Below are 24,535 nucleotides of genomic sequence, written 5' to 3' on the forward strand. Positions count from 1 at the left end.
CCTTGTTTCTAGGGCTTTGTGTGTGACTCTTTGTTTACAACTGAAACCTAACCCTTCTAAAAGGTGTACTGGTACCGGCGTATGCAAGCGGCGCCATGTCAGGGTTCCTTTTCATGTACTGGCGGCCGAATCGGCAAGGTATGATAGCAAAATGCTAAGCAGGAAGGAAAATATGTACGCCGCGCCTTGCTTCCAAAGACCGCATCGTCGTCGGTCAGCTTACTGTCTGTGTTTGCTACACTTGTGACAGTGTCAAGCGCGGTCACGACACGCCCAGGGAGTGTGCAACCGGCACTTGTCAATCACATGGATACTCATCCAGTTAGCCCCGTCGGGGACGGAAGCGTGTCGGATCTTGAGGGTACTACGCTCACGGTTGTTGAGCCATTGTCGCCTGCCGGCAATCGAGCAGATAGTCCATCAGTGATGAGCATGTCGTCGTATTTGTACTCGAAAGTCCAACCGTCCGCAGCCGTGAACCATGTACTACCGACTTACTCGCCATCGTTGGCTTCCGGATCATCATCGCCTGGCCCTGAAGACGTCGAGTTCGAGTATGACGGCTATAGCAGCTATCGTGATGAAGATCCAGATGACTACGACGATAACGGCGACTGCGATGACGAGGAGTATAGCTTACTCCCGCCGAGAGGAGGACAAGGACGCGACACCAGAACTTCAAAAGACACAGGAGGTCGGGGTGGACGCCTGTCCCAACTATACCGGTCGCTGTCATGGGGCGGCGGTAGGCTCGAACCAGAATTTCCATTGTTGACCAAAGGCGTTTCGTCTACTACGGCCAATCTGATTTCGTCTCTTATTGCCGCGTCTAATACACACCATCGTCGTGGCAAGTCAATCGATTCGACACCGTCCAGCCGTCGTCGAAGCATGCTTCTGCCGAATCTTCACGAGCTCCGAGCACAGTATCTTATTGGCAACACAAAGTCGCCCTACGACTGGGCATCGCTGCTTGTCGATGAAGAACACTTGCGGAAGATGTCATACCGTGAGCGCAAGTTTTACGAGCAACAAAATGAATTGATCGAGCGGTACATCGAGATCGATTGCTTGCTGGACTCGGATGTCTCGCACACTATGATTCACCAGTATAGTCAAGAAAGCAGGCGTCAGAGAGATGCAGTACCGGGCAATATTGATGAAGAAGGACAGCTGCATTTGGCCGCCGACGCTCGTGACGAATATTCTGGTTTCGTCACGATGGCTATTATGGTCAACTTTCTTATCAATGTGTACGTATTGGTTGTATATTCATTGTAGCGTAAATTACTAACATCCACCAGCTTTCTACTTGTCGGCAAGGCTGCCATTGTATTACTTACAAACTCAATTTCGGTCATCGCATCGTTGGTCGACTCTGCGCTGGATTTTCTTTGCACGACAATTATCTGGTTCACCACAAGCATGATCGAATCGTCATCTCCGTCAATAAAGTTCCTGTACCCAGTGGGTCGAGCTCGTCTAGAGCCCATCGGGGTCCTCATATTCTCTATTATAATCATCGTCTCCTTCTCTCAAGTCGCCGTCGAGGCAGTGCAGCGAATCTACAATGGTCCGCGCGAGCCCGTACAACTCGGCGTTCCTTCCTTTGCAATCATGTCGCTGGCTGTCATATCGAAACTATTTGCGTGGCTCTGGTGTCGTTCAGTCAAATCGTCAGCTGTTCAAGCGCTCGCCCAAGACGCAATGTCTGATATTGTCTTCAATTTGCTCTCAATCTTATTCCCCATTACCGGCTACCTTTTCAATTTCTGGTGGCTGGACCCTTTCGGTGCGCTCTGCTTGTCAGTCTACATCATTCGACAATGGGTCGGCACCACTATCGAGCACATCCGCCATCTTACCGGCATCTCTGGCGAAGCTATCGACAAGCAAGTCATCACTTATCTCTGCGTGCGCTTCGCGGAGAGCATTAAGCAAGTAACTGCCATCAACGTGTACCACGCGGGAGACAGATTACACGTTGAAGTCGACATCGTGGTCGACGCTAAATTGACGCTCAGGGATACCCACGATTTGGGCGAGGCGCTGCAGTATGCTATTGAGACATTGCCAATGGTTGAACGGGCTTATGTGCATATGGATTACAGGCACGACAACTTTGTTGGCCATATCCAAAGATAAAAAGATAGGTTTATTAATTTGCTGTGAGAGATCTAGTTCATATTAGACGAGCGTCGTTTGTTTCTCCTTAATTTTGCATTGGGTTAGGTAAATGCATCGTGGCAGTTTAGATGCAACATGGGTTGATGGTCTAATGGTCTAATTTGCATGTATATGATTGGCATCGTATTCTTGTTGCCGAGAGGTGTACTATTATTTTCAATTCTAGATTTAATGTCCAGTCCAATATAAGATAATAGTCGTATGCAGGCGTAGAATTTAGGCCAGTGGCACTGTCCGTCTGCTGAACTTCACGTGAAATGGTCTCTCTGGTCGGGCAGCACCGGCACCATATTTGTCCTTGATAACCATCTCGGGCACGCTGTCGACCGGTTCCACGTCAAAGTACCATAACACGTAAACGCATTGAACAACAGCTTCGGTCAGCGCCAAACGTCGACCGGGACACTGCAACCAGTTAGTACGGAATAATCATGCTATGCCAATAAACTCACCATATGACCACCTCCACCCCATGGCACATATGACCGCCATTCGTCGGCATGCTTAACCAATGTGCCGCTGTTTTCTTCCAAAAACCTTTTGCCTATCCATCTCATGGGTTCGGGATATGCCTCCGCGTCCCAGTGTACAAGGTTTCCTAGCAAAAGCACACTGTCACCTTTTCGCAAGTGGTACTCCTTCACAGATTCCTTCCCATTCATGCCAGGATGTAGTGGATCCGCGACTTTGAGCATTGTGTCCCGAGTGACATATCTCCCCGACGTAACGTTCGACACCAATCTCGTTGTCTCCTTAAAGCACGAGACGAGAACTTTGTCCTCAAACAACGCATCCCAATCAAACGATCCCGTCTCTCTATTATAATTACTCGCGATAACACACTCAATCTCGACTTTCAACTCCGGATCGCCAACAACATTTGCAATGTACCAAAAAGCAGCCGGGATGGAATTCGACTTGGAAGCAAACACGATCGACAGAAAATACCCTGCGAAATCCACCGCCCGCGTATGGCCAAACTCTGGCTTTTTGAATTCGTCGCACAGGACGCGTACAAAGTCGGACGACAGTGCGACTTTCTCGTCGTCCATGAAGAAGTCGCCTAACATTTCGAGCACGCGGTCTCGGGCTTTGTAGCCAGATCGGTTTAAGATGCGAGGAATGTTGCGGATATATGACATCATGTTGTCTTCAAATGCGATGTAGTCTTTGTAGAGCTCCTGGACTGGAAATGAAGGGCCAAACAGCGCGATAGCGCTGGCATAGTGCATCTTGTATCTCGCGAAGGTATACAGATCAATTACCTCCTCCGTCTCACAGAATCCTGATTTCTCGTCAACTAACCCCTTATATGTCTCTCTGAGCTTCTCCACGACGGACACCATCTTGAGCTTGTTGGATAACATCTGCACGGCCGCCGTCCGCAATGCATCCTGGAATTGTTCGTCGCAGTTGATGGCATCAGAATACCCAAACAATTGCTTATTCAAAAACGTAAAGAAGCTCTGCGCGTTGAAAATCCGACCTTGCGTCCACACTTGCTTCATCCCTATCACGGGGTCCGACACGATGGTCATTCTGCGACCGCCCACGTACAGAGTGTAAATCCATCCGTGTTTCTTCCGGATGGTGTCTAGGAGCGTGCCCGGATCGTACAAGAATTTCAGGGCCACACCGAGAACGGGGATGCTGCCCTTGATTAGCGGTGGTTCGGAGCCGACGGAGCGGAGCTGGAAATGGAAGATGTACAGTGCTGAGAGCACGAACAAAACTGACGGTAGAATGAGAAACGAATTTAACATCTTGGTATTGCTTGACAATAGTACCTCACTCGTACTGAACCGGGACACTACTCGTCGGTAAATACTCGAAAATTAAAGCACATGATATATCGATTGCGGTATTAAACCTATCGCTGTAGCTTTTATCTACGACAACGAGCGATATTCGGCGATTGCGAATAAGGCTAACCGGCGTGAACCCCCCCCCAATTCAATGATTTACCCACGAACCCCCTTGTAGAGTGTCAGCAAAGTTTAGATGCCCCGTCTGAGCCGCACCGAATTTTCTTGAACGTTCATGGTATAAATCATTAACCCACGGGCCTTACTATTTAAAAGCTGACCAGATCCCTCTAACCCTCAGGTTTGACTGAGGAACTACTCTATCTATACTGCACTATCTATTCAAATAATTTCTTGGATAATATGACCAGTGAAAACGATATTTCAGCTGCCGCGGCTAGCAGGGTGCATGTGTTTTTTGATATCTCGATCGGTGAACATAAGAAGGGCCGTGTGATTCTGCAATTGGTAGGTCCTAGTGCACGAACGATTTGATAATTTAGTGCATACTAATCTCGTTATTGATTAGTACAACGATGGTATGTTCGATCCCGATGAAACCTGTCAACCGTATTTGACGTCGTCCTAGTTGTCCCCAAGACCGCCGAAAATTTTAGAGCGTTGTGCACCGGCGAGAAAGCCATCGGAAAAAGTGGTCTGCCTTTGTGCTACAAGGTACTCATTTGCGTCTGCTTCTATGTTTTATTCCAGTATGCGTTATTTACATAGCGTTGAACAGGGGTCTGCGTTTCACCGCGTGATTCGTAAATTCATGATCCAGGGCGGAGACTTCACGGCAGGCAACGGTACCGGCGGCGAGTCCATCTACGGAGAGAAATTCGATGACGAAAACTTCAATCTCAAGTATGTCGGTGATGTCGAATCCATTTGAGTAGTAGCTTAATGCATTATATCCAGGCATGACCGCCCATTCCTGCTCTCCATGGCCAACGCCGGCCCCGGCACCAATGGCTCGCAATTCTTCATCACAACCGTTGCAACCCCGCATCTCGATGACAAGCACGTCGTTTTTGGCGAAGTAGTCACCGGGAAATCTATTATCCGAGATATCGAGGCCCAAAAGACCGACTCGAACGACAAGCCGCTCAGCCCTTGCATTATTACCGACTGCGGTCAGATAACCGCCGAAGAGGAACTCACCCAGCAGAATGTCGGCGATGGCACCGGTGATGTCCTCGAAGACTACCCCGAGGACGAGGAGCGCCTCCAAGGAGGGAACCGGTCGACTGAGAACCTATTCAAGCTGTCCCAGCAAATCAAGGAAATCGGTACTGCGCTATTCAAGACCGGCAAGGTCGACAAGGCGCTCGAGAAGCACGAGAAGGCGCTCAGGTATTTGAATTTCTTCTCGCCTGATCCGAAAGAGGAACTCGCACCGCAGTTTGATAAGCTGAAGATCTCAATTTTGTTGAACACCGCACTTATCCAGCTTAAACTGAACGAGCCGCATAATGCTATCAAGAGCGCCGACAATGCTTTGTATGTGGATGGTATCACTGACGCAGAAAAGGCCAAGGCACTCTACAGGCGTGGAGTCGGTCACGGGCGCACTAAGAACGAGGAGGCTGCGACTGAGAGTTTTGAAGAGGCTCTGAAGTTCGCGCCCGGTGACAAGGCAATCGTGCAGGAACTTAATGCGGTGAAGAAACTTGTTACTGAGAGACGGAAGAAGGAGAGGGCCGCGTATGCTGGATTCTTCAGCAAGGACTAATTGCGTTAATGCTGGTTTAGCGTCTTAATGGGATCGAACAAAAAGTTTAAATAATTATTAATAATGTAAAATTCCATTCCATAAAAAGGACCTCAGTGAACACCGTGAACAAAGCGCATAAATCAAAAAAAAAAAAATCTACAAGTAACCGTTCGTATAATCATACACCTGTAAGTAAATTTTTTACTTCTCCTTCTTGGATGAGTCCGAACTAGACGATCCCAATAATTTGCGCCAAGTTGGTAACTTTAAGCCCTTGGACTTCTTCGAAATAGAACCGATTCCTTTAGATACGGTCGAGATCGTGCCGCCAAGCGACGAGTCGGATGATCCGGAGCCAGCCGACTTGCGGCTTCCTTCTCCCGTGGCGACATCAGGCGGCACCGAATACCACCGCGAATCGCCAAATGAGGGCCGTGTAGGTTGCGGCTCCGCGGGTGGGAAGTAACTATATTCGTCGTCTCCGTGTTCGAACCTCGCGCGCTCTTCGTAGTCTTCATCCTTGCTCGAACCGTCAATCCGTCCGCCGCTCACGCCACCCAAAAACAGGCTCTTCAACACGCTCCCTCGTCTTACAAAGTGAAATGCAGAACTATCGAGAAAATGTGTCACATAGTAGTCCCATGTCTCGGGGGGTACCTCAGATGGGATTTCCGGAATCGAGGACTTGTATCTCAGTTTCTGGATTTCGTTCCGGATACGCACGCATTCACGGTGGAACATCTGCAGCGCGCCTGTGAACAAAACCCCAGACGGAGTGTCTTCTTCCTCTTCGATATGCCTGGACTTGACCGGTTGACCTTCGCCTTCTGAGTTCTCGACGTCGCGTTCGCGATCAACGCTCTCTTCGTCCGTTCTATCTTCATCAATGTAATACGCGTCGTCTGAGTCGTCTGTGTATTGATCTGGCATTCCTTCGATAGCGTTCGGCATACTCGACGTCGACGACCGATGACCATCATTCGAACTCTCTATGTCATATTCTTTCGAAGATGGACTACTCGATGCCGCAGCAGCCGCAGCCGCAGTCGCTTTTTGCGCAGTGCGAAGCGCAACTTTGGTATCATACCATTGCAACCAAATATCCACCAACTCTGCCAACGCAGCCGGCCGATCAATCAAATACGGCAACGACGGTGCACTGTCTCGGAATGCCGGCGGTAGTCGAGACAAAATCGTGTTGGGAATCTGGTATGGCACCATGGACAAAGACCGCGTATTCGCCTCGGCTTCGTTATCATCTTGCAAGTCCCTCGCGACCTCGTCGTGATGAACTAGAGGCGGATCGTGCGTGTAAATCTTTGACCGCCAAGTAGAAATTTCGCTAAGGAATTCCCTGAATTCATGGATGTGGCTGTTCAGGAACTTGTTCATCGGAGCCATCCAGGGCTCTTTCGTCCCGAATTGTGCGCGGTTCGCGAGACCTTGTAAGCCCTTTGCGAGGAGTGTTAGCGTGCGCTGCGAACAGGCTGGCGGATGATCCTGCATGAGGCCAAATAATTTTGGACTCAGCACTGCTGGACAAAAGAAACGCAAGAACAAAAATCCCGAGACGCCGGAGTACCAAGAAGCCGTGAGAAACTCTCCAAATCGGTTTTCGATGTTAAGTCTGATGTTGTGGAAGATTCGACGGAGGCAAGGTGGGCACTGTTTAGCAGAGTGGCGGATTCTGTCCCAGATTGATAACATGTAGGCGTCGAGTCTGGCCCAGTGTGCGTCAAGAGCCTCTGGGTTGTCGAGCCTGGCGGGATCCACTTCGCAGTCCGCGTTCTCGGCTACAATACGCCGGATAACGTCGGCTAATGTGGACTTAATATAATCGTGACCAATCCGTCGCATATGTGCATCGAGCGACTTTGTGAGCAAAGAATTACCTCGGAACAACAAATTTGCATCCGCAATCGCAGCCGAGTTGATCGCCGCCAGGTTAGCTGATGATGACCGGGAGGGAGGGAGATTCTCGTCCGAGTTTCCGTGCAAACTGTTCGGCGTCAACGTGCCAGGAGACAGCGTGCTGCTACCACTCGATGCCTCCTCTTGCGAGTCTTCACGACAATTTGATGTCGTACCGAGTCCAGATGGATATGGCGAACTTGTCACTTGAACTGGTTTACGCGTCCCTGACGACGGTGGACGGGACGCCCGAGTGCTCGTCGATGTTGAGTTCGAGGTCGAACTCGATGTCGAGGATAGAGTGGGTGTTGCCGCAGCTTTTGACTCGCTGGACTCCGTAAACTTGTCATTCACGTTGCTCGCAGATGAGCTAGTTCCGGTGTCATTGATCTCGTCTTCAGCCAGAGCAATTAACCAATCAGTAACTTGGCCGCTCGCTTGGAAAATGTCAAGTAACGCATTCGATAATCGCTTCAAATCTCCGGTGACATCAGCCAGTTGAACTGTAAGCCGATTTCGAAAGTCTAGTAACAGCTCCAGCAGATAATCGTATTCGTAGCTGGCAAGAATCGTAAACTCGGAGACTTGCATCTTGACGCAGATTTCGCCGGTTTTACCCATGTACCCACGAGCAGGATTGTAGATCGGAATCCACCGTTCGAGATCGCTGTCCTTTTGAATGTCGCTGATTAACATTCGCACTTCACCAACTGTAGCATCGGACTGGAGGTCCCGAGTCTTTTTATTGCGCTGCTTGAAATTTAATTTCACCGAATTGACGAGAAACGGTAGATCGCTAGAATCTCGTTAGACATGTCTAAATTGGCCGATCATGTAAGACTTACGGGAAAGAAAAATCCTCTCTCCAAAATGGCTTGGAAGTACCGTACTTTACACGAGTGCGCGCTCTAACTTTATCATTTAATTCGATGTCGACATAGGAATCCATCGACTTTGACTGGATCGTCGATTCGACTTTCATGGCCGGCCCGCGTGGCCACAAAACCTTGCCGTCTATAATTCTCACGTTCAATATCCGTTGCTGTCTAAACGATCCCGTCACTCGACCAGTGTCGGGGCCATATAGTTCCGGCAGACTGAGACTTCGTAAGAGCACGAACCAGACTTCAAAGGTCATCCTCGAGTCGAACGAAAGGTATATAGGTGTGACTACCAGTCCACGATTGCCATTCTGAGTCGCGTCTACTAGACTCGTAGCTGACAAGAGAGATGGGGACTGGTGGTGACCGTATTGATGCTGATGATGCATACTGTATGATGATTGATGAAAGGATGAGGACAAAGATTGATTGCTGCTCGACGAGAGATTCGTGTGGGACAGGCTCGGCGACGTAAACGACAAGGCCGGTGTCTTCAAAAAGATAACTATGCAATTATCTCGGCCAGTTAACGATGGATCCGCCTTTTGTATTGCAGAGCGTCGAATTGTAGACAGCTGGAATATTACTTGGGATCCATTTGCCAAACTTCCTGCCAACCCTTGATTCAGGCCTAGGTTGTTACTACTTAAGTTCGCGCGAGCATTGTTGTAGATATGTTCCGTCCCACTCGAAGATGACGTCGACGTTGACTGCGTCGACTGGATATCTGGAAACACCTGAAGATCGCCATTTGTTTTCAGCAAGCAGGACGCGGGCAGCCAGTAGTGAGCTGATGTTACGATCTGTTTCCCTTTTCTAGCTGTCTTTAAAGTAGGATCCCACATCTCCACCTGTCCGACTTTTATTGTTCGCACTGGTGCTGGAATAGTGTCTATTTTGTCGGAAGGCTTTTCGGCACTTGTCGCTGAAGGCGCGGAGAAGTCAAGTCGCGGATATCGGAATCGCATGAGTTTGCTTGAAACGCCAGCCGCACGAAGCGGTGTCCAAGATAGCAAAACTGCCAACCATCTGCTGAAATCCGCAGAAGATTGAGGATCGATGACAACGTAATTGTTCGCATCCTTCGACGAACGCACATGAATGGCAGTGGTCGAAGTGGGCGACAGAGATACCTTGCAACCGCGCAGATCATTCATGAGGACAACCACGGACTCCTTTTCTTCAAACAGTAGAGCTCCAGAAAACTCTTCTGTATAGCAGTATCCACTATTACTGTCAGCTTTTTGCATTATTCTCAAAGCCTGCAAACCTCACCTTCCTCTCGCGTTCTGCGTCTGCCACTTGGCCCATCCTCTGATGACTCCCTTCAACTTCTTCATGAGCGCTAATAAATGGCTCCACTCTGCAGACAACGTCAGATCATACTTGACATCGTCAGCATTAAGACTACCGATGGCATCTTCAGTCGACCTTAGTGACGACTTCTTATTGGGCAGACCCGCAATTGTGGCCTGCCGAACAGGAGCAGCGCCGCGGATCTCTCTGGACAAGTTCGATGGTTGCTGAATAGTGCGTGTCGTCTTGCTGCGTGTGGTCCTTGACGATTCCCCGGACTTTGTTCTACCGCTTCTGGTCTTGGACAGGCCGCTACGCAAGTGCTCCATGCCCTCCCTATGCACGATTGGAATCCGTACTTCTGGCCGAGGCCTATAGTACACATCCTGATTGACAATAAGATCGTCCGCCATCTCGGCATTGTACTTTCTATGACCCCCCGTCGCCGTCCGCGAGAAGACGGGAGGATGTATGGACGCAAGCTGTGCGAGATTAATAGACGCCCGCCTCAACAAAGCGGGACGCGGTCGATCGCGCGAGTCCGAAGCGGACAAGGCTGTATCATCCATGGATGGAGGGAATTCAGCTGAGCAGGCTGGCTGCTCGTGGTGGTGTCGACACTTGGTTGTAACTTCGTGGTCGACCGGTTTGGTGACGGGCACCCGATTTGGTCGTGTGGTTGGCAGACTTTGGGATCACCACAGTGGCACGCAAAACGTACAGTCACGTGGACAATCCGGATAAACTCGTGTTTGTGACGACGACAGGCCCTGTACATGATCGATCCGAACCGCGATGTGTTAGAAGCATGTCTTGATAGTATCATCTAGACTATTACAAATGGAATATCGAGAAGCCGCAATGTCTGCCAAAAAGCAAACGACATGGTCTTGAAATAACTACTGAACCCCATGAAAATGCACAGATGCGTCACGTGAGGGCTGCCGGAACGGGTTTTCTTGGCCTCAGAGAGTGCGGAGCAAAAATCCGATGGGCGCTCTCTAATCGGATGCTACGTGGCAAGGGCGCAACTCCACCTGCAATCGAACACGCCACTTCCAGTTTAGGCAGGGTTCTAGCAACGGATCCATTTAGAGCGCACGGCCATTGTGCTCTCGGCGCCTGGACCTCAATGCGACCACAAAGGCAACACTCCAAAATCTCGCATATAACATTTCGATAAAATTATGTATAATTTATCTACCAATTGGTATGGTCATATATTCCTTAATTATTGGCCAGCTAAGCATTGACTTATTGCGTCATCGCGGGACCACGTGTTGAGTCGCGCGTGGCGGGGAGCGGCGCTCTCTCGGCGGTTTCGGCCCGAGAGCGCAGGATTGACACCGCAATAAAATGCATAGTTCTAAACACTTCCATAATTCAAATGCCATGCAATTAGATGACGAAGCAAATCAAGATTCCAGCGTAGAATTGTGGCTCGGCAAGACAGCGTACAGCGCCAATGGTAACGTCAGCTATTTTATCAACGCATAGACACTCGCCATAGTTATCACAAGTGGACTTGTACCAGTGAAGTTGGGATGCGCTGCAGCTTGACCATGAGGCCTGAGATCAATTCGGCCGCGTTCGTGACAGGAAGTATAGATAATGACTAGCATTGGCTAGCCATCAGCGACGCCTGTGACATTGTCTTCTATCATTTCACCATCAACGAACCGCGGTAGTGGTGTGGCGGGAGCGCCCGCATGAAACCGGCATTGTCTATTTCGATAGGATCTTTTGATATTCTCGTGATCCTTCAGAGACGCGCGCTCTGAATGAGATGACTTTGGCGAGGACCCGCTTGGGCGAGATGGATAGTTCTGGCAGTGATGGCGTCAATATCAATCTCATGGATCTCGATATCGAAGGTGAGGGAGGGCACGGCAGCCAAAACTTGTAAGCGCTCCAGTTCGGCTGCTGCAACACGTTTTGCAGCTTAGTATGTCGTCACATCATACGGAAAGATCGCTGCTCCGACTAAACGGGGCCGTGGCCGCATCTCAGGCAGACGACCTAGACGTGTGTACACTCGTGGGACTTGCATATGTCATAACTTGCATTTGGAGATGGCGATATCTGTGGAGCACAAACAATCGCGTGGAGCAAAGGAAATGTTGTAATATCCAAGCGCACTTTCAGTAATATCAGGCCAACAGGAGAGAAATGACAGAGAAATACCAAATTGGCATCGTGTGATCATGTGTTTACCTGAGGATAACTGTATGCTGACGGCCCGCAGGATGCGGCACAATGCACGAATGTCAGCTGCATAGCGTAAAGACCATGCCGTAAGCCGTTTAAGGCGCCATCCGTAGAACGGTCTATAAAGTGCCCTTGGCATGAAAACTGGGCGACCTCCGCAACTTTTCTCTCTGCAAAAGAACTTATCGTATTCTTCTTATGTCAAACACTGCGGTTTATATGCGAGTACATTGATTGCACGACACGTGTCTCTGCTATTTGTGACAGGATTGGTTGATATTTAGATTATTTCTTGCATAGCTTGTACGTATTGTATTCCTTCTGTACCACACTTCCACTCTCCTTGTCCAATTTTGTGTATGTGTCTCGAGATCGGTCCTATATGTACACAGACGATTTATAATATGGTTTGTACCTTGATTTATGAAGACTAGCTTGACTGACTTGTATCCTTCTTTTTGTTGTTTAACTACAGACCTGTGTTTTTGTCACGTATAGCAAATAGATCTCAGGTTTCCTTATCAAACACAAGTCCATCTTTGCTTCTCTACGACTGCGCGCACGACAATCTAGATTTTAAATAAGGAGCGGTATAACAATGGCCGACGATTACAGCTACGACATCGATATATACGACGATGAGAACCTCGATGATCAGCCCGTTTCAAAATCAAACAGTATGTCCAACATAAACAACCACCAATCAGGTGGCGACTCCGACATTGAAATCGAGACCACATTTGACGATCGTATGTTCGCCCTTGTATGCCGAGAGTTTGCATTCTAACTGACGTGTGTAGCACCACCAAAACAGCAACATACAGTACATTCAGGTGGGAAATGGCAAGTCTTACGACCACAACCGCAACCAGACAGCAGGTCTGTCGATCCGAACGCGACGACCGCCCTCTCGGTGTCTGATCTTGATTGGTGGACTACGGAGGAAGAAGTGCGCGGATGGGCAGCGGAGGTACAGGTCGAGTATGAATTGAAGGACGTGACTTTTAACGAGCATAAAGCGAACGGCAAGTCGCGAGGGTGAGTCCAGTTTGATTAATTGTCTATGTTGGTTAGATACTGATAAGAGTGCAGCGCAGTATTCTTGGAGTTCATAAGCCCACAGGCTGCAACAGCCGTCAAGACCTTCCTTGAATCCAACACAAAATACTCCTCTATGTTTTACAACGCAAGTAACAATCCATTCCGCATGATCCCCAAAGACCCCATCCCGCGTGGCAGTCGTGACATGGGCACCGGGCAGCTAATGTCAGGCGGCATGGGCCGCGGCGGCGGTACAATGCGCGGTCGCGGCGGATACGGGATGCAAGCCGGCCGTGGCGGGTATTCGGGCCGTGGAGGCGGTAATATGGGCGGTGGAATGCCGAATATGCAGTTCAATCCCGGTATGCAGATGGGATTTAATCCGATGGGTATGTTCGGGTTTCCCGGGCGAGGCGGCATGCCGATGAATGTCGGCCGCGGTGGTATGCAAAATGTAGGAAGAGGTCGGGGAATGGAGGGATATAACCCTATGATGGGAGGCTTTGGCGGATTCCGTATGTTCCCTTTAGTTAGAGTTTTGATGAATTACCGTGTTAACAGGGTATAGCACCTCAAGGATTCCCGCAGCCGCATTTCAACCCGGCGTTCTTCAATGGCCAAGATCAGGGGCAGCAAGGCGGTTGGCAAGGTGACGGCGGAAACCCGCATGGAAACAAGAGGCAGAGAGGTCCAGATTAAAGGTCTCTGCGGCAGTTTTCGTGATGTTTTTATGTACTTTTAACAGTTTGTGATAGTGATAAACTCGGTAAATGCTTGTATTTTGTTCAATTGTATTAGTTGCTTATTTCTTTTCAACGTCTCCTGGACTTATGCCTTGCCACAATGCTGGAGAACCTGACTAGTAGATGCATAATTTGCTATTGACAAAGACAGCAAAAGGAACTATAGACACAAAATACAAGGTGTATAGCCGACACATACACCTAAAGTCCACAAAACTTGGCATTATACATAAGACTCTCCAACCATATCAAAATCATTTCATAAATCGAGCAAGAATAAAACCCATGACATAATCATATAACCCGAGCAAAGACTTACAAATATGCGGACACGCCGAGCATTAAGTAACCCACACCGTGTACATTTATACCCTGTACATTTTCTCTATATAGGAGGTGCTATATTTCGTCCTCGAGGTACTGATACTCGAACTCGAAATTTGCCTTTCGTCGCTGTAACCAGGTTCCTTCAAAATCGAAATACCGGTAGGTGCCCTGCTCGTAATCATCTGTGATCACCTTAGGCTCCTCATGTCGCTGGAACCAAGTTAGGAACTTCTTGTGGAAGCGCCAGCTTTGGCGCTTGAGTTCTCGTGCAGCAAGGTATTGCTGATACGTGCCTTGTCGGTAGTAAAACACATAAAACAGCGTATCAATATCGAGCTTTTCGAATAATAAAGGGTCGTCGAATATCGGTAGTGGTTCTTGCGGAAAGTGCGGCGAGGTCGGAAACGGGGTTTTGGGGTGGTAATGTCGCGGCTTAGACGCGTCAGTCGAGTCTGGACAGTGATTCAGTGACGTTTGCAGCAGCTTTGAAATCGACGACAGCGGAGGCGGACTTTCGACTCGATCCTTGGCGGCTTCAAAGCACGAAATAAGGTCTTCGAGACCACTTGGCAGACGGAATATTGAGTCGTCGGACGCGGTTTCGTCCGACGGCGGCGCGATGTCGTTGCCGATTTTGGAGAGCTCGGTCTCGATGTCCTTGAAACCAAAAATTTCCTTCTGAGGCACCGGTGACTGAAATCTCGAAGCCTGCTTCGAATCTGTGGCGTCTAGCTTCGCAGATGTGTTCGTCGTCTCTGCCAACTTGGTCTCCTCCGAACTACCATTTTGCCATGGACTGGCAGGGACCGTAGCCGGCGCTATCGCTGGCGAAGTTGCTGCAGAGCCAGTGCCGCGCGCAGCTCCGGCAATTGGCGCAGCAGCCTGTGCCTTTTCTGATATTATCTTGTTCGCTGCAGATACCGACGACGGTGGAGGCGGGAGTGGCATCAGACCAGGCGTGGCTGCCGCTGCTGCGGCAGCGGCAGAGGCATACTTGAGGCCTTCACCTGCTGGTCGCGATGGAACAGGAGCGGGCTTCATACTCGTAGATGTGGCGGTCGGCAGTACATTCGGCACAACCGCTGCGTGTGATACGACAGGTGACTTTATGGAGACCTTGCGGATCGGCTCTGGTTTCTTCGGAGTTGGGGTTGGTTCCTTCTCTTTCTCAGGCTCATCCTGAATCGACTGAGTATCCTGAGACGATAGGTGATCGTTGATGTCATTCATGCCGTACATTTCCTCCTCTTCGTCGAGGTTCAGCCCGTCATAAATTTCCTCATCCTCAGCGAAATCGACATCTTGATTGCTCTCAACATAGTACTTGACGTCCTCCTGGATATTCGCAACTTGATCCACTTCAAGATTTCCGTTTTCGAGCAGTCGCAATATAACCTCGAGTTTTCCTTGATGCCACTTATGTCGGTCTATCACCCGCTCAATTTCAGCTATTCGTTCAGCTTTCGAGGTGTCCTTCTTGCCACGCTTAGCCGTCGCCTGTAAACTCTCGACCTCCGCCTCCAGCGTCTCGACTTGTCGGTCGAGGTCGTCAATCATGGATGTAAGAAATTGCCCCATTTCCTGTTTTTCTTTCTCCCGTGGATCCAGTCGCAATGATGCGGTAAGGCCCTCTTTACTATACGCCTTGGTTTTCATTTCCTTCTCGCATGCCTTGAACCGTTCCATTTGCTGTTATCATTAGTACATATTCCCACACGATTTCGCTGAATTAGAACTTGCAGTTTCAATGAGCTTTCGCTGATCACTGAGCGCCTTCTTGTCCTTGATGTCATTACTCCCCATCCAAGTCTTTATCTGATCACGTAATCTCTGAAGTTTCTTAATCTCCCTCTTCAGATCCTACAGCAAAGTCATGAGCAAGTCCCTCTCCTCTCAGCCCAGGCTTCAATTCCGACCTTAGGCTTTCAGCATACTCTCAACTCACCTGCTCCAATTTCTCCTTCTGCGCCTGATTCGAGGTCATCATGAGCTTATCATATACTCCATCAAATGCCTGCACGCCCTCGGCCACGCGTTTAAACACGCGGTCAATTTCCTGCTGGAGCTTCCTCTGTGCCATTGTCATCCCCGCTAGCTATTCTGCTAAAGTCGCCCTCGCCGTATAATAAATGCAGCCGCGCACCCTGACTTCTTGCCGCGGTAAATTTCCTGGGGAAGAGAACTGGCTCAGTAAGGAGACGATACGGTACGTACAGACTAACTCTGTAAACCAGTTGTGCTGAAATACAAAAAAATAGCGCGGGATATGAATTGAAGTGGTCAAACCTCCAATCGCGTCTCACTGTCGTGCTGACATATACGCACAAGCCGAAGGATACAGCACTAAGATTTTAGTAACTTTAGGGTTTTTTGAGATGGATGGATATTCGGACACGAATGAAGTGGGCCCCCGGCAGTAACAAATGATATCATGGCCATATAGAAATTTGCCGTCGCTTGCGCGCGCAGTGCGATCAGCGTGGAGAGCAGGCCGGTATATATGTGTGAATTGCGAGTTGCGGTGCGTGATTCAGGGCCGGCAATTGTTAGGCGGAAATGTCGTCCGACAACCCAGGATACAATTTCGTCCACAACAGATTTTCGGACGCGATGGTGCGAGAGGGTATGCGACGATTAATAACGATATTGACTCTGAATTGGCGGAGAGAATTGACCGGATTCCAATATCGCGATACCGAAATTTTTCAATCGTTGCGCATGTGGTAAGTTACAGTCATTGCCGATTACTCGACAGAGATCTCACAGCAGTTAGGACCATGGAAAGTCGACGTTGAGTGACAGACTACTCGAGTTGACGGAAACAATTCCTAGAGGGAGCGTGGGCCAGTTTCTCGACCGGTTAGACGTCGAGCGGGAGCGAGGAATCACGGTGAAGGCACAAACCTGTACGATGATATACGAGTATAACGGCGAGGACTATCTACTGCATCTTGTCGATACTCCCGGACATGTTGATTTCAGAGCGGAAGTTTCACGGAGCTACGCGACGTGCGGTGGTGCATTATTGCTTATTGACGCCAGTCAAGGCGTCCAAGCCCAGACTGTATGCTCTTGTATACGATGGTGTTATATATCATGCTGATGGGCGTAGGTAGCAAATTTCTTTCTAGCCTACAGCCTCGGCCTCGAACTCATTCCTATCATCAACAAGATCGACCTCGATCACTCAAATATTCCCCGCGCACTCGAGCAAATCGAAACAATGTTCGAGCTGGACTCCGACACCGCCATCCCTGTGTCTGCCAAACACGGGACCAACGTCGACAAAATCTTACCAGCGGTCGTGGAACGGATTCCTTCTCCGGCGAATAGTATCGAGAAGCCATTGCGGTGTTTGTTGGTCGACTCGTGGTTCGACACATACCTTGGCGTGATACTGCTGATTAGCGTCGTCGACGGTGTCCTCAAGCGCGGAGACAAAGTCATTTCGGCACATAGCCGCAAACGATATGAAGTCAAGGACGTCGGTATCTTCCATCCGGACCGCAAGCCTATGTCACATCTCAAATCAGGACAAGTAGGCTACGCAGTTCTTGGAATGAAAGAAATCTCTGAAGCTCTCGTCGGCGATACGATAATGCACTCTGGGAATGAAGTCGAGGCGCTACCGGGGTTTGAGGAACCACAGCCTATGGTTTTCTTCGGCGCGTTCCCTGCAGACGGTATCGAATTCCAGACATTAGACGAGAGGATAAACCAGCTTGTCTTGAACGACAGAAGTGTTTCCATTCAACGCGAGAATTCGAACGCCCTAGGACAGGGCTGGCGAATCGGCTTCCTCGGCACATTGCACGCCTCCGTATTCCAAGACAGATTACAGAAAGAGTACGGCGCGTCACTAATTATAACCGCCCCGACCGTGCCGTATAAAGTTCTTTGGAAAGACGGCAGCGAAACAATGATCCGCAACCCTGACGATTTCCCCGACCCAGCAGTACAAAAGACCAAAGTTAAAGATCTGCAAGAACCGTTTGTCAAAGCAATTATTTCGTTCCCGCAGGAATACCTTGGCGATGTAATCGAAATTTGCGAGAACAACAGGGGAACACAAGTCGACATGACTTTTTTGTCGCAAGGGAATCAGGTGTTGTTGCAGTACCTCATCCCAACATCCCACCTCGTTGACGATTTTTTCGGGAAGTTAAAGGGACTTACCAAAGGTTACGCGACACTTGACTACGAAGATGCAGGTTACCAATCCGCACAACTGGTCAAGATGCAACTCCTTGTTAACGGCAACAGCGTGGACGCGCTAGCGCAGGTTATGCATCGCAGTCTCGCGGAGAAGAGGGGCAGGGAATGGGTTAAACGGTTCAAAAAGTTCTTGCGGGCGCAGTTGTTTGAGACAGTCATTCAGGCTGCGATTGGGTCTAAGATTTTGGCGAGGGAGACGATTGCTGCCAGGCGGAAAGATGTATTGGCGAAGTTGCATGCGTCGGATATTACCCGGCGGCAAAAGCTGCTAAGGAACCAAAAGGAGGGCAAGAAGAATCTTAGAATGATCGGAAAAGTCACAATTCCTCAAGAGGTATGTTCTGCAAGTGCGACATTGAATATGAAGCTAACTGTGGTCAGGCATATCAAGGTTTCCTATCAAGAACCGAACCGAACTAATATATTCTAGTCGTAACCTGTACATAGCAATAGAATTAAGCCAGCCAATGTTATCCTAACGGTCCTACTCTGCCGTCCCAAGGCGGTAGGCCACCATCGTATCAACCTTATGCGAATTTGTGCTAAAACTCCGTAGCTTAACCTGCTCCGCGTCCCTTACTTCCTTCGGATCGCTGTCGATCCACTCTGCTGGCACCTGCGCGTCCCCGTCAGCGTATACGAGCACGTTGAATGTATGTCGTCCTTCGAGGACAGGTAGGAATGTAACTGAGGCAGTGATCTGTCGTATGATTGCCTGTATCTCGGATTGTATTTCGTCGACTGATTTCTCTTTCGTCGGCATCCCACTTTCGCTATATTTGTTAGTATTAAGAAATAGATAGTCGAAAAAGACTTACGGCACAGCGTTCTCCTTGCCGGCCACAGAAGCAGAGGTTTTCGCCAGGCCACCACTCTTGCTAAAAACCTCGATATCAAACTGCCACCGCTCGGCAACGTCACCAGTGTCAAGCGCCACGACAGCCACCACGAGTTTGGATATTTTCCCCCCAATGATCCATTCTAAGGCCAATTAGCAATTAGTCCTCTCACCTGTCAGCACCCCATCATTTAAACAGATTCAAACTCGAAAGGAGAAGACGCACTGTTTAATTGACTCATAATACGCCGAATGTAACTCTTCACTTCCTCGTCGACTGTTATGAGCATGTTCAGTCCGTACTTCTTGACCACCTGAAAATCTTCGGGGGGATAAATCCCGCGCTGAAAGAGAATGCTAGATACGTTAGTCTCCCGTATGTCTGCTTAGAGGGTGAAAGTGCCAAGCGAGCTAGTTGCGTACCTGTTTATACTGTATTCTGGACAAAGTATTAGCATTCATTACACAAAATAACAGAATTGCAAGTAAAATATAATCAAACAGATACTTTGAGGTGGCAAAACTTACCAAAAAACTCCGCAACGACTTTCGACGATCCTTTAAGAGATAACTTGGATCTTGTTGGCGCGACCGACGAGGCCGTGGTCTGCGCGGGAGGTTTGGCAGATGCGGGCATTGTCCCTTGCCTTCCTTTTAGGGTGTCTTAAATATATTCCAAACCTAGATCTACGTTAAGAATATGGGAAGATTGCAGTTATTCGCGGGCGTGTCAACTGTTTGTGAATTGACCCAGCCGCACATTTCTGTTGTTAGCCCCAAGGTAACTCGTCGCCTCGGCAACGGAGGGTTGTCGGGACTCGGCACCACACACAACTGGCGACGTCATATCTTGTGATACGAATTTGTTCGTAATTCTTTGTTAAACTCATCGTCTTCGTTACACCTTTCTTTCACAATGGTCAACGATCGCCATCGGCATTCGCTACTTTGAATTATTAATCCGGTATTTCTTTACGCAAAGAAAATGAATGCAATAATATTCATACTCTTCGCCGCCGCTCTTCTCCTGCTCGTCATCTTTTTGCCGGTCCTCAACGGCGTCGGCAGCTACAAATTCCAAAAGCCGGCACCATCTCGTGCCCGCAAATTGAAGACCGAAGATGAGGACAACAAGAGCGAGGATACAAGCTTCGTGAAGTTTAAACTCGCGGAAGGCACGAGTAGTTCTATCCGCTCTGCCCTGCGCGAGGAAGATGAAGATGAGGACGCGAGTGTTGGACAGCGCGTACGGAGCCGTAATACAGCTGGACGGGAAAAGCTGACTGGAAAAGGGTATGAAGTCTGATTACATAGCGTGTATAGTAAATGAGACTGGGTTCGTGCGAACTCGGTCTGTATCACTGTATATTATGGGCTTGCAGTAGGAGATGTGTATGATATGATCAGATACGATGGACTATCCAAGTGTTACGAAAACAGGGGATTACAAGATTAATTAAGTATTGCTGTAAACTCAAAACAGTACCATAAATTACATATCTCTGTACCAAGCCAAATAATACCATGAAACTAATTAGCCCGTAGAGCCTATATAACAGAATATGCATAACCAAAACCAGCTTTTAGTGAGTTGTGATCACTCAGTACACTGGCTAATCGAGAATTTTCCATGTGCGTGAATATGAAATGTAGTTACGCGCTGTTTGTGATTTCATCTTGGTTCCGTCGTATTGCCTCGCCTAGCGTTGTCACGGTCACAAAGTGTTGTTGGCTGTTCACCGAGGCCGAGTCAGACAAAACCGGGGATGCAGGGTTGGCTTCTCCGGTCATATCGGTCGCCGTGAGTGAGAGTACTGGACGTGATGCCTTTCCGTCCTGGGACGCGAGGTCTTGGGATAATGATTGCGGCAAATTCTCGTCTGCCGGCGCCAGGGCATCATGCACGACGTCTGCATACGTGTAGAAACTCAGTCTGTGGGTGCTGCTGCCGGACGTAGGTGGTGGAGCACTTGATGGCGAAGTTAAAGAGGACGATTTAGAGGACACAGGCTGGAATGATGGAGCCATTGACGCTAGTGATGCTAGTGATACGGACGAATTAGTTCTGTGGATGGAGTTGGAGTAGGGGCGCGCAACGGATACGACTTCGACTTCATCGGGATCGACGGACTCGTCCGTCAAGGCCTCGCACGATGCGGCCAGTACTGGTGGGATTAGGTTCTCGCTATGGTGGTGGCTTGGCACGTCGGACGCTGTTAGAACTGGGTCCTGAACTTGTCGCTCGAATATCATGGATGAAGCAGGTGAAGATACACGGGGCGATGACGGAACAGGAGAGCCGAAAGGCGACGAGAACGATGCTGTGCCGGTGGATCCCGCGTCGCTTGCTGTTACCGCAGCAGCAGGTCCCCGGTCCTCTGCAACATCAGCGTATGACGACGACGACGACGAGCCAGACGACGAACGCTCGCGGGGACGCTCACTCGACTCAGAAGGGGACGATTCGGTCGTCATATCGTTCACAGACACATGAGCTGCAGAGTCAAGTCCGGACGGCCGTGTAGGCGCTGTCCTATTGTTTGCTGCACCGGCGGCGGACGTACGATGATTGCCGTATCGCAAGTACCGCGGTGATTCGGGGATCGGTGTGAATGACGATCGGGACGGCGCAAGATTGGACTTTGATTTTTGATCGGCACGACCTTGTGGATTTGCACGCCGAATATGCGGCGACGCGGAGGACGACGATGATGTGGACGATGCGGTTGACGACGCAGATCCTGCTCTCGGGAGAGGGGCCGTTGCAGAATGCCGTAATCGTGAGGGCCTGAGATGGGCATGAGATTGTGTGTGTGAGGGAGAGTGATGACCACCGTCACCTGCTAGGGCTAGGGTTGAGCGCGTGCGCGATAGCTGGCCACGTTCGCCGGCTGCGACTGTCGGACCCGGGCCAAAGTAGGAACCTGAACCTGACTCAGAGGGCGCTGTCGCCGCGTGCTGAATACCGCGTAGCTTGCTGCCGGCGTCGCTGCTCAGACTGGTGGCCGACCCAGTAAACGAACGCGGCTGCTCGAGCGTGAACTGCGACGAGAGCCTACGAAGTGACGCAAATCGCGAGGCGGTCACGGTCGACTGCGGCTGCGTTCGGGGCTGCTGCAGGTGGTAGGAGTCGAGAACGGACCGGGCAGTCGCAGCAGTCAGGCGTTTCGAGTCCGGATACGGGTGGACAGAATTTGTGTAAGCTAGCATCCACGCGTCCGAGTCAAGGGTCGACGATTCCTCTGGCGACAGAGTGTCCTCGTCTACATGCCATATCAGTATGTTGAATATTAGTTCGACTTGCGAATAAACGCACCGATTAAATTAAAGGCAGACTCGCCAAAGACCGCGATGGCAGCTGACCGCGAGGCCGGCGGCGTACGCTTCTTCCGCGAATGGAACAAAGCCGGCATATTCAGACCAATGTAACGAATGTAGGCTCAATTGAGCAGTGGGCTGCCGTGCAGTGCCAGATGTGAGTATAGACGGACGATGCTAGGTCATGTAGCGCCAGGTGATAGAAGTCAACTGATGTGTGTGATGCGAACCTACAAAGCAGCAATAAAGATGACTAAAGATATCGACTTAATGGAGCGCTTATAGAATCGAATAAGGCGGTCGCGATATGTAGGTGTGCACAAAGTAGACAGCGTACGTTGTAGAACTGAGGAGGAGTGACTGGTATGTAGAAATTCCTCATGCGACGGCGTCTCACTAGCCAAAAGAGCGACAAAATCAAGATTTAGGTAGCATAGACCTGTATAATCGTATCGGGAGCAGGCGAAGGCACAGTATGAGCGGTGCGGATGGCAAGGCAAGTCGATAAAATGAACCCCGGGTCAATGTCCACTTCCACGAGGCGGAACGCAATAAAACAGCAATGAAACAGCGCGGCCAAGGGGCAAGTCGGTCTCAATGCTGGAGCACAACACACGGCTGCTTTCGGCGTGTTGATGTTCTGGATTAGGGCATGCGGTCGTACTTTTACACCCGGAATAATCCCGCAGCGACAAGATTCAAAAGTCTAACCTAACTAAAAAGCACTTTGTGGAGACGATCAAGTAAGTACCAATGTCTTTGTCGCCTCGACAACAAACAGCCAGAAATAATCTCCGACGGGAGGTTTGTTGCTGTGAGTTGTGAATCCGTCACGTTGTTCGTTGGGCTCTTTCAACCGCCCTTGCCTGGCCATCCTATTACCTTGCCTATTCTGGCTAACTTGCCCAGTGCATCGGCCGGTCCCTTCCACTTTCGGCTGCGGTGCACCAGCCGCGGTGTCGCTTATACCGCATCTGTCCGTCCCATTCCCCAGAAAGGCAAACAGCGGCTTCCGGAAACGCGCTGAGGCTGTTTTGCCATCGCTCACGCCTAATTTTAGTCATTGGCTTGGAGACTGCGATACGGTAGGCATGAGTGACTAGCAGTAACTACGTCCAATTATATATCAATAACCTCGCCGGCCGACTGGAGTTGACGAACTAAGCATAACTGAAACACGGTTACTAGTCCGCTCCCCGCAGCGGGGGCGCTGAATAGATTGTGTTTGTCGATCGCTATTTGGTCCTAGCATTATCTCTATCGCAGTTTAGCTGGTATATGTTCCTGACTAGTAGATCATTGTTGCATCAAATAGAGTCACGACTTGTGACTGCCGATACACTAACTTTCATCGTCATATCGCCAAAATATCTGAAGATGCATTGCAGCAATTCCCTGATCTTGTCTGACGTGTCCATGTCCTACGGCTTCCCGCGAGTCCCTTGATTCCTCGACGCCTAACTCACAAAAACACTTTAGCATAAAATATGTCGCACTTGTTGGCCGGCCACGGATTGGGTGCACTGTCAAGTTCATTTAATCCAACCGCATGCATGAATTGTGCCGTAATAATGTCCGGCTCGCAATCTCTCTTCGATGCAACCCTAACCAGATCGTCGGTTCGATAAGCCCAGGGTTACACGGGACGTCTTAAACGGCCGACAAAAATCATCGGCGAAAATTTAATTTTGAAGGCGCAAAGAAAACTGATTTTGGTTTTGAGTTTTCCTCCTTGAAAGTTGCCCTAACCACCACCACCGGCTCGGTTGCGAGTGCGTATGAAAAGTCTCACTTAGGTTTGTTTATTTTGCTACCATACAACAATTCGCCAGTCCACGCCATCGGCTTCTTCTAATCAGCTTCTAACATGCAATCTACCGTCAATCTACTCCTCACCACCAGTCCACGTCGTACGATATGGTTTTTACGAGGGTCAAACGAAGATGTTTTGACGATGTACAGAAAGCAGCCCGTCGGCGAAGGTCCCAGTCCCAAGGCCGGGTTTGTACAATTACAAGGGATTCAGCGATGCCCCAAACAGTTGCCAGAAA

The 24,535-nt window shown here is 49.6% G+C and overlaps 10 protein-coding genes across 10 annotated transcripts; 5 read left to right on the plus strand and 5 right to left on the minus strand.

The window, feature by feature from the left end:
- Positions 1 to 891: 891 nt before the first annotated feature.
- Positions 892 to 2,145, plus strand: POJ06DRAFT_280111 (cation efflux family-domain-containing protein; the record flags this gene model as incomplete). Its single annotated transcript, XM_056189859.1, has 2 exons — positions 892 to 1,253; positions 1,305 to 2,145. 2 exons carry the CDS (start codon positions 892 to 894, stop codon positions 2,143 to 2,145), a joined length of 1,203 nt encoding a protein of 400 aa, XP_056046271.1.
- A 129-nt stretch (positions 2,146 to 2,274) lies between these two features.
- POJ06DRAFT_56561 (cytochrome P450) lies at positions 2,275 to 4,100 on the minus strand. The gene is made up of 2 exons (XM_056191220.1): positions 2,640 to 4,100; positions 2,275 to 2,592 (listed from the first exon to the last, which is right to left on the minus strand). The coding sequence occupies exons 1-2, from the start codon at positions 3,948 to 3,950 to the stop codon at positions 2,404 to 2,406; spliced, it is 1,500 nt and encodes a 499-aa protein (XP_056046272.1). The 5' UTR covers positions 3,951 to 4,100; the 3' UTR covers positions 2,275 to 2,403.
- Positions 4,101 to 4,251: 151 nt separating this feature from the next.
- POJ06DRAFT_245734 (cyclophilin-like domain-containing protein) lies at positions 4,252 to 5,794 on the plus strand. Its single transcript, XM_056186695.1, has 5 exons — positions 4,252 to 4,460; positions 4,522 to 4,531; positions 4,582 to 4,667; positions 4,732 to 4,856; positions 4,911 to 5,794. Exons 1-5 carry the CDS (start codon positions 4,356 to 4,358, stop codon positions 5,722 to 5,724), a joined length of 1,140 nt encoding a protein of 379 aa, XP_056046273.1. The 5' UTR covers positions 4,252 to 4,355; the 3' UTR covers positions 5,725 to 5,794.
- On the minus strand, positions 5,795 to 10,714 carry POJ06DRAFT_299127 (uncharacterized protein). The gene is made up of 3 exons (XM_056190669.1): positions 9,774 to 10,714; positions 8,463 to 9,725; positions 5,795 to 8,413 (listed from the first exon to the last, which is right to left on the minus strand). The coding sequence occupies exons 1-3, from the start codon at positions 10,361 to 10,363 to the stop codon at positions 5,908 to 5,910; spliced, it is 4,359 nt and encodes a 1,452-aa protein (XP_056046274.1). The 5' UTR covers positions 10,364 to 10,714; the 3' UTR covers positions 5,795 to 5,907.
- Positions 10,715 to 12,600: 1,886 nt separating this feature from the next.
- Positions 12,601 to 13,742, plus strand: POJ06DRAFT_265688 (uncharacterized protein; the record flags this gene model as incomplete). The annotated part of the gene is made up of 4 exons (XM_056189097.1): positions 12,601 to 12,751; positions 12,803 to 13,040; positions 13,095 to 13,558; positions 13,612 to 13,742. 4 exons carry the CDS (start codon positions 12,601 to 12,603, stop codon positions 13,740 to 13,742), a joined length of 984 nt encoding a protein of 327 aa, XP_056046275.1.
- Positions 13,743 to 14,185: 443 nt separating this feature from the next.
- POJ06DRAFT_287935 (Not1 N-terminal domain, CCR4-Not complex component-domain-containing protein) lies at positions 14,186 to 16,369 on the minus strand (the record flags this gene model as incomplete). The annotated part of the gene is made up of 3 exons (XM_056190279.1): positions 16,059 to 16,369; positions 15,854 to 15,973; positions 14,186 to 15,802 (listed from the first exon to the last, which is right to left on the minus strand). Exons 1-3 carry the CDS (start codon positions 16,197 to 16,199, stop codon positions 14,186 to 14,188), a joined length of 1,878 nt encoding a protein of 625 aa, XP_056046276.1. The 5' UTR covers positions 16,200 to 16,369.
- A 97-nt stretch (positions 16,370 to 16,466) lies between these two features.
- Positions 16,467 to 18,751, plus strand: POJ06DRAFT_245752 (uncharacterized protein; the record flags this gene model as incomplete). The annotated part of the gene is made up of 4 exons (XM_056186696.1): positions 16,467 to 16,836; positions 16,887 to 17,177; positions 17,226 to 18,662; positions 18,710 to 18,751. Exons 1-4 carry the CDS (start codon positions 16,537 to 16,539, stop codon positions 18,746 to 18,748), a joined length of 2,067 nt encoding a protein of 688 aa, XP_056046277.1. The 5' UTR covers positions 16,467 to 16,536.
- POJ06DRAFT_245753 (DNA-binding protein) lies at positions 18,752 to 19,917 on the minus strand. Its single transcript, XM_056186697.1, has 5 exons — positions 19,695 to 19,917; positions 19,590 to 19,605; positions 19,393 to 19,523; positions 19,147 to 19,309; positions 18,752 to 19,101 (listed from the first exon to the last, which is right to left on the minus strand). The coding sequence occupies exons 1-5, from the start codon at positions 19,801 to 19,803 to the stop codon at positions 18,813 to 18,815; spliced, it is 708 nt and encodes a 235-aa protein (XP_056046278.1). The 5' UTR covers positions 19,804 to 19,917; the 3' UTR covers positions 18,752 to 18,812.
- A 142-nt stretch (positions 19,918 to 20,059) lies between these two features.
- On the plus strand, positions 20,060 to 20,617 carry POJ06DRAFT_245756 (uncharacterized protein). Its single transcript, XM_056186698.1, has one exon. It carries the CDS (start codon positions 20,152 to 20,154, stop codon positions 20,470 to 20,472), a length of 321 nt encoding a protein of 106 aa, XP_056046279.1. The 5' UTR covers positions 20,060 to 20,151; the 3' UTR covers positions 20,473 to 20,617.
- On the minus strand, positions 20,488 to 22,743 carry POJ06DRAFT_56709 (uncharacterized protein). The gene is made up of 2 exons (XM_056191222.1): positions 22,483 to 22,743; positions 20,488 to 22,429 (listed from the first exon to the last, which is right to left on the minus strand). The coding sequence occupies exons 1-2, from the start codon at positions 22,577 to 22,579 to the stop codon at positions 20,820 to 20,822; spliced, it is 1,707 nt and encodes a 568-aa protein (XP_056046280.1). The 5' UTR covers positions 22,580 to 22,743; the 3' UTR covers positions 20,488 to 20,819.
- Positions 22,744 to 24,535: the final 1,792 nt, after the last annotated feature.

The sequence above is a fragment of the Lipomyces tetrasporus genome (assembly GCF_029532465.1).
Source record: "Lipomyces tetrasporus strain NRRL Y-64009 chromosome Unknown POJ06scaffold_2, whole genome shotgun sequence".
NCBI classification, from domain to species: Eukaryota; Fungi; Ascomycota; class Lipomycetes; order Lipomycetales; family Lipomycetaceae; genus Lipomyces; species Lipomyces tetrasporus.

Excerpts from the sequence above, each read along its gene's own strand:
- POJ06DRAFT_245734 (XM_056186695.1), top strand. The coding sequence starts at position 4,356 with ATGACCAGTGAAAACGATATTTCAGCTGCCGCGGCTAGCAGGGTGCAT. Across the intron at positions 4,668-4,731 it reads GTCTGCCTTTGTGCTACAAG|GGGTCTGCGTTTCACCGCGT; the intron begins GTACTCATTTGC and ends AGCGTTGAACAG. Across the intron at positions 4,857-4,910 it reads GACGAAAACTTCAATCTCAA|GCATGACCGCCCATTCCTGC; the intron begins GTATGTCGGTGA and ends CATTATATCCAG.
- POJ06DRAFT_245756 (XM_056186698.1), top strand. The coding sequence starts at position 20,152 with ATGAATGCAATAATATTCATACTCTTCGCCGCCGCTCTTCTCCTGCTC.
- POJ06DRAFT_56709 (XM_056191222.1), bottom strand. The coding sequence starts at position 22,579 with ATGCCGGCTTTGTTCCATTCGCGGAAGAAGCGTACGCCGCCGGCCTCG. Across the intron at positions 22,430-22,482 it reads GTCTGCCTTTAATTTAATCG|ACGAGGACACTCTGTCGCCA; the intron begins GTGCGTTTATTC and ends TATGGCATGTAG.
- POJ06DRAFT_245753 (XM_056186697.1), bottom strand. The coding sequence starts at position 19,803 with ATGCCCGCATCTGCCAAACCTCCCGCGCAGACCACGGCCTCGTCGGTC. Across the intron at positions 19,310-19,392 it reads TATTATGAGTCAATTAAACA|AATGGATCATTGGGGGGAAA; the intron begins GTGCGTCTTCTC and ends AATTGGCCTTAG. Across the intron at positions 19,102-19,146 it reads GGCAAGGAGAACGCTGTGCC|CGAAAGTGGGATGCCGACGA; the intron begins GTAAGTCTTTTT and ends TAACAAATATAG.
- POJ06DRAFT_299127 (XM_056190669.1), bottom strand. The coding sequence starts at position 10,363 with ATGGATGATACAGCCTTGTCCGCTTCGGACTCGCGCGATCGACCGCGT. Across the intron at positions 9,726-9,773 it reads ACGCAGAACGCGAGAGGAAG|TGGATACTGCTATACAGAAG; the intron begins GTGAGGTTTGCA and ends TGACAGTAATAG. Across the intron at positions 8,414-8,462 it reads AGAGAGGATTTTTCTTTCCC|CGATCTACCGTTTCTCGTCA; the intron begins GTAAGTCTTACA and ends ACGAGATTCTAG.
- POJ06DRAFT_56561 (XM_056191220.1), bottom strand. The coding sequence starts at position 3,950 with ATGTTAAATTCGTTTCTCATTCTACCGTCAGTTTTGTTCGTGCTCTCA. Across the intron at positions 2,593-2,639 it reads GGGGTGGAGGTGGTCATATG|TGTCCCGGTCGACGTTTGGC; the intron begins GTGAGTTTATTG and ends AACTGGTTGCAG.